Below are 7,015 nucleotides of genomic sequence, written 5' to 3'. Positions count from 1 at the left end.
TGTGACTCCGCATCTCCGCGTCCCCGAGTGCCGAGTGCCGGCGAGCAGCTCCGCGAGAAAGCCACCCTCGCTCTCTGACCCGCCTCTCCCCGTAGGGGTCTGGGACCTCAGAATCCCGCCCCAAACAAGCTCAGTGGATTCAAGAGTTTGTAACCCCTTCCGATTGAAAAAAACCGCGCATCCAGTTGCAGCCCGCCTGGCGCGCGACTCTGTACCTCTGCTCTTGGCGCCTCTGCACATCCTACTTAGTCTCAATGCTCTTCTTTCTTTCCTTCCAGTTGTAGAGCTTCCACTGGGCCAGCTTTCCCATGGTTCTGAATGATAGCTGTTTGTCTTATAGTTGGTAGTTTCAATGTTGTTGTGGGAGGCAGCACGCACAGGTCTATACCTTACGCCGCCATCTTGGTTCTCCATTATTGATGTTTCTATCTCTCTCTACCTCTCCCTTCCTCTCTGAAATCAATAAAAAATAATAATTAAAAAAAAGATTCATTAAAAAAATGAAAAACTTTCTACCAAAGACCTACAGTACCTCCTTGTTTTGGCTCCCTCTGGAAACAACTAATCTCTCCAACCTGAATGACTTCAGCAAAGCCCCAAAACCTTAAAGACTATTTTCATGCACAGTGATTTTCTTTGCTCTTTCTTTACAATTGATTTCCTCAAAAAACTCAGGTCTGGTTCTTCCCCCACCCCCCAATTTTTTTTTATTGTGGTAAAATACACATAAAATTTACCATCTTAACTATTTTCAAATAATCAATTCATTGGTATTCAATTCATTCATAAATGCCCAGCCAGCGTGCTCAGTAGTTGAGTGTCAACCTATGAGCCAGGAGGTCACAGGAGGTCCATTTCCAGTAGGGCACATGCCTGGATTGTGGGCTCAATCCCCAGTGTGAGTGTGCAAGAGATAGCCGGTCAATGATTCTCTCTCATCATTGATGTTTCTATCTCTCTCTCTCCCTCTCCCTTCCTCTCTGAAATCAATAAAAATATATTTTAAAAATTTCATTTGTAATGTTGTGCAACCATCACCACTATCCATCTCTAGAACTTATAAAACTGAAACTCAATATCCATCTATACTAATCAAAGGGTAATATGCTAATTAGACCAGATGTCTTCCAGATATCCTTCTTGACAAAGCCGGGGGCTTGGCTGGCCTGCAAACTGCCTGTGGCCCCTCGCCCAGGCTGGCCCACCCCCCCAGTGGGGACCCCCACCCCGATTGGGGGCATGGCTGCCCTGCAAACTGCCCAGGGCCCCTTGCCCAGGCCAGCCTCTCCCCAGCAGGGAACCCCCACCCAGATCAGGGGCCCCCTTCAGGGCAGGCCAGCCGGCCCCTACCCATGCACCAGGCCTCTATTTTATATAATAAAAGGGTAATATTCAAATTGACCCTAAAGGCAGAATGACCAGAACTACTGCTGGACCAGTCACTATGAGGCGCACTGACCACCTCTTGGTAACTTTCCCGGCCAGCAGACTCCGATTGCCTGATGGCCACCCACGGCGGGAGCGGGGCTGGTGAACGGGTGGGAACAACCGACCTCTCAGTCCCTTCTCCTGGCTGTCAGGCACTGATCGGCTGCGGGCAGCTGGGGAAGAAGGCTACGCCTAGGGACTGTACGCATGCACAAATTTCGTGCGCCAGGCCTCTAGTTAAACAATAACTATCCCAGCCCCTGGCAAACACCATTTTACTTTCTGTCTCTAGGTGTTACCATAAGAACATCCAAACCTGTAGAAAACTTTTATAAGAGTTTATTTGAGCCAAGCCGACAACATATGTCAAGGTACAAGATCACAAATGCTCTTGAGAATAAGTTTTGAGCTTCTTTTATGCATTTGAAATTAACAAAGGAATAGTAAGGAAGCTTGCATGAAGGTGGGAGAAAGCAAGGCAGGGATTGGATTACAGGAGTTAACAAGATTATGTGCTCTAGTTACCACTATTTCAAAGGTGTGTTAATCTCGAGGCATAGAAACAATGGACATTGCTTAAAGCAAAGATAAAACCTTTTAGTAAAAGATATATATACCGGGTGTGACCACCCTCCAGGACCACATTAGGAATTTAGGAACAGATCAACCTGTGAGGTTACTTTCCATAGAAACCTTTTCTGTCCAAAGTCTTGGTTCTAAAGTAGTAAGGATCAGAATCTTAATTTAATTCACCATTTTCCCAGCTAATATATATATATATTTATAGCAATCAATTCACTATGCTTGTTGGTGGCAGCAGGAATGGCACCAGGTGTTAGCCCAGACCTGGGTTCATCAACCTCAGTACTTGCGTTCTAGCTAGGAAAGAATTCAGAGGCAAGATTCAAACATTAAGAGAACATTTTTTGGAAAATCACGGAGGGAGAAGTAATTAGTAGAAATGGGTTTAGGAAGGAATTATAGAGGCAAAAGAAGGGCCTTTGAAGCTTAGAAGTGAGGAAGGTAAAGGTGACTTGCCTGAGGGCAGGAGGCGGGGAGGTGATAGGGAAAGGGGCTGGCATGTTCCAGGAAGGGATTGCTGGCTGGCGTCCTCCTCCTATGTGTTTTAAGGGTGGAAATCTTAGGGAGGTCCCAGGGGAGGATTTCAATAGAATATTCATCAGCTTTCCAGGTGTGTCCTTTCAGGGGCTAGGTCTCCACTGATTGATTGGTCAGCGCCAGGGCAGCAGGTCATTATTCAATGCAGCTGGTTTTGCTGCTTTTCTTGGTCCTGGAGCTAAAATCCAACTGAGGCCTAGATGTTATTTCTAGGGAGGAAAGGTCAGAGGGTCTAAACCGAATGACCAGTGATATGAAAGGTCAGGGAGGTCTAAACTGAATGCTAGGGAATGAGGTCCCACCCTACGACTGTCCCTTCCTAGGCACCCAGAGCTTTCCACTCTGGTGACCTTCTGTACCTGGCCCATCTCCTTTCTCTGCTCCTAACTGCCAACCACAGGATCAGTTGTCAACACAAGAACTTAATGCAAAGACGTTAAACTACTTTGCCTTTGGCTTCCTAATAAGTTTGATTGTTCTAGATTTAATAATAAAATACTACATTATATACGATGCACATGACTGCTGAGCCTCATGATAGAAGCAGCCTTGCGGCTGACAATCCTAAAAGAGCCTACCTATGGCCCTGGCTGGTTTGGCTCAGTGGATAGAGCCTGAGCCTGCGGCTTGAAAGGTCCCAAATTGATTCGTCAAGGGCGCATGCCTAGATTGTGGGCTCGATCCCCAGTAGGAGGCTTGCAGGAGGCAGCCAATCAATGATTCTCTTATCATTGATGTTTCCATCTCTCCCTCTCCCTTTCTCTCTGAAATCAATAAAAATATATTTTTTTAAAAAAGAACCTACCTATGAAAGGCAAATTAGAGAAGGGGCTGGGCTACAGAGGGGAATAGTAAGTGCTTCTATAAATTATACAAGTTTGCAGATTCTCTGATCACAACCTTTCCCCGAGATCAACCTCAGAGCTGCTTTTCTAAAAACTTTGGATTAGCAATCTAAGAGGCTTAGTTACAAATTAATAGAAACAGAAAGGTAGTTTGAAGAGTACTGGGAGAAATTTTAAAATGTGTTTGGAGGTTCCCCTTTTCTGACCACAGACGATAATCCTCCCAGTTTCCGCAGCCTCTGGGAGCAGAAAAACGCTGGGGAAACTCCGACTCCCCCCAGCTGAAGTAGGAGGGGCTAAGAGGCCGAAGCTGGGACTTCTCCCGCCCGGTGGAGCGAGATGGGCGCGCTCCAGCCCCGGAAGTCCCGCCTTGCACAGCGTTCCTGGCCTCTGCCATTGGGCGGCTCCTGGGAGGGCGGGGCCCCTTTAGGCGGGCAGTTGTGACGTCACTAGCCCTTGTCGGGTTGCTGCGGCAGCACCGATGGGATGTAGCTATTTAGCTGCCTCTGGAGAGGGGAGAGGCGGCCTCCGTGCGCCCCAGATGCCGGAAAGCTGGGACGCGGGGGTTCGTGCGCTGACCCCGCAGCGATGGTGAAACGGAAGTCCTCCAGCGGAGCCAGAAGTCCCCGCGGAAGCAGGGTCCTTTCCGGAACCGTGGCCCCGAGGCTGCTGCCTGGGCGGCGGCGGGAGCATCCTCACCTGGTAAGCGGGAGGAGGGGACCTGTCACACGCTGCCCAGTCGCCCGAGGGCGGGAGCCCCCCGGCTGCGCTGCGGAAGCAGTTACATTGAAACCTCTGGACGGACACGTTCATTTATTTTCTTACCAGACGTTTGTCTTAAACAGGGACAAACACACAGCCTTTAGGGTAGTGTAGCTTACGTGGCCCGCAGAGCGCCTTTGGCTTCAAGACGTGTTTGATGCTAACAGCCTGTGAATCCTGATACGCTGCTGGGCATAATACTTAAACACAAAACTGTTCGTTTGATTTCTCCTTGGTTGGGCCGGAAATACTATTCTTTGTCTTTCGGGCGTTGATGTTGACTATGTCTTTTTAGCATATTAAAATGGCTGTACCTCAAGATGCCATCCCTTCCTTGTCGGAATGCCAGTGCGGGATCTGCATGGAAATCTTCATGGAGCCGGTAACACTGCCCTGTAACCACACGCTCTGTAATGCATGCTTCCAGTCGACTGTGGAGAAGGCGAACCTATGCTGTCCCTTCTGTCGGCGTCGGGTCTCTTCGTGGACCCGGTATCATACTCGAAGAAATTCTCTCATCAATAAGGAACTGTGGGAGATAATTCAGAAACACTACCCAAAGGAATGCAAGCTTAGAGCCTCTGGGCAAGAATTAGAAGACACCGGTGAGTAAAACCCAGCCTGTTTGTTGGCTAAAACAAAATCCTTTTAAAAATGAATAATAAAAAAGAATCATTGCAAATCCATTTTTTAAAGGATTAAAAAAAGAGAAAGCTCAATTAGTATTTGTCTAAATTATTTAGCGGGGGTAAAGTCAGAGATAAGATTTCGTTCATTGGTATACTCAGGCTGCTGTTCAGTTAGTGTTGGGTTAAAAATGAAAAGGAAAAAACAAGAATTTGAGTCTTCATTCTTATGAAAAGTTGTATAAACATTCAGATGAGCAATAGTGGTAGTATAACAACAGCAGAAATAAGGAAACTACTGGAGACCTGTGTTAATATTTCTTTTACTTTCAATTACTTTCTCTAACTTACTTGCTTATACTTCTCCATCTTAAGCATGCAGTGATCCTAAACTAGCTTTCTTCGACCAGTTCCCTCTGGTTAAACCGTTTTTATGCAAAGTCCTCCACAGTGTGGACTCAGCAGCTATTGAGAATGACCCAAACGGAACATTTTTGACTGTAGCATCTTGATCACTTAATGTGGATCAACAAGCTATGAAAATGTTTTTTGTCTTAAATGCGGTGTTTGTGCTCTGGTGTGCTTGCCTTTTTTTTGTGTTGGAATTATTTTTATTGTAAATATATATAACAAAATGTGCTATTTTAATCATATTTTAAAAATATTTTTTAATTGATTTCAGAGAGGAAGGGAGAGGGATAGATAGAAGCATCAGTTACAAGAGAGTCATTCATGGGTTGCCGCAGTAGGAACTGGGGATTGAGTTTGTAACCAAGGTACATGCCCTTGACAGGAATCGAACCCTGATATTTCAACCCTTCAGTCCGTGGGTTGACAATATCCACTGAGCCAAATCAGTTAGGGCAACATGTTCTCTTTAATTTTTTTTCCAATTACAGTTTATATTCAATATTATTTTGTATTCGTTTCAGGTGTACAGCATAGTGTTTAGACAATTATATATTTTACAAAGTGTTTCTCTAATATTTTCAGTACTCACCTGGCACCATATATAGTTATTATACTATTATTGACTGTATTTCCTATGCTGTATTTTACATCTTCATTACTATTTTGTAATTACCAATATTATCAATCTGCTTCTCAATTCCTTCACCTTTTTTTTGAGAATTCTTTGATTTTTTTAAACCCTAGCTAGTTTGGCTCACTGGATAGAGCATCGGCCTGCGGACTGAAGGGTCCCAGGTTCGATTCTGGTCAAGGGCATGTACCTTGGTTGCAGGCACATACCCAGTAGGGGCTGTGCAGGAGGCAGCTGCTCAATGTTTCTCTCTCATCGATGTTTCTAACTCTCTATTCCTCTCCCTTCCTCTCTGTAAAAAATCAATAAAATATATTTTTAAAAAAGAAAGTATAATTATAAAGTGTATTATAAAGATGACCGGCAGTAATACATCCCTCTGGCAATCCAGGACTGCTGGCTCCTAAGCACTCCCTGCCCGCCTGATCACCCCTAACCCCTCTGCCTGCCTGCCTGATGGCCCCTAACCACCTCTGCCTGTCTGATTGCCCCTAACCACCTCTTCCTGCCTGCCTGATCACACCTAACTGCTTCCCTGCCTGCCTGATCACACCTAACTGCTTCCCTGCCTGCCTGATTGCCCCTAACTGCTCCCCCTGCCGGCCTGATCACCCTTAAGCACCTCTGCCTCAGCCCTGCACCGGGACCCAGGCTTCCCTCCTCCAGCCGAACGCAGGCACCTGAGACCTGGGCTTTCCTCCCTCTGGCCGGCCGCAAGCACCTGGGACCTGGGCTGGCTTTGCCCTGGCCTGGTTTTGTCAGGAAGGACATCCAGAAGGTCGTCTGGAAGACATCCGGTCTAATTAGCATATTACCCTTTTATTAGTATAGATACTTGTGCTATTTCAGTCTAAGTTTGGGAGTCAGCTGATCCGGAGGGCCAGTAGTATGCATTGCACTATAGTATTTTATATAGGGACATAAACATCCTTCGTTTTTGGTATCCATGGGTTATCCTGGAACAAAGAATTGGAAGAATAATTTTCTACAAATTTTTAATTTTTTGTTGTTTACTGAGCCCGTCCCCTAATCTCTTTGCTGTGTAGGATTACTTTCTTTGTATTCCTTTAATGGAATCTAGAGAAAGATTTAAGTGTACATATTCATGTGACATTTTGAACCTCTGGTTTTTTTTTTCTCCTTTTTTTCTTTTTTAAATTAAATCATTATTGTTCAGATTATTGCAGTTGTTC

General features: G+C 45.6%; 1 protein-coding gene across 1 annotated transcript in view; it reads left to right on the top strand.

Moving 5' to 3' along the window:
• Window positions 1-3,818: 3,818 nt before the first annotated feature.
• The window catches only part of RNF168 (ring finger protein 168, E3 ubiquitin protein ligase), a 27,881-nt gene continuing 24,684 nt past the window's right edge, over window positions 3,819-7,015 (top strand). Inside the window, 2 exon segments of the mRNA XM_005873160.2 lie at window positions 3,819-4,094; window positions 4,450-4,759. Of these exon segments, the coding sequence (XP_005873222.1) occupies window positions 3,981-4,094; window positions 4,450-4,759 (424 nt within the window). The 5' untranslated portion in view covers window positions 3,819-3,980.

The sequence above is a fragment of the Myotis brandtii genome, unplaced genomic scaffold, assembly GCF_000412655.1.
Source record: "Myotis brandtii unplaced genomic scaffold, ASM41265v1 scaffold4, whole genome shotgun sequence".
Lineage (NCBI taxonomy): Eukaryota > Metazoa > Chordata > Mammalia > Chiroptera > Vespertilionidae > Myotis > Myotis brandtii.
This window is presented reverse-complemented; position numbering and strand designations above follow the sequence as displayed.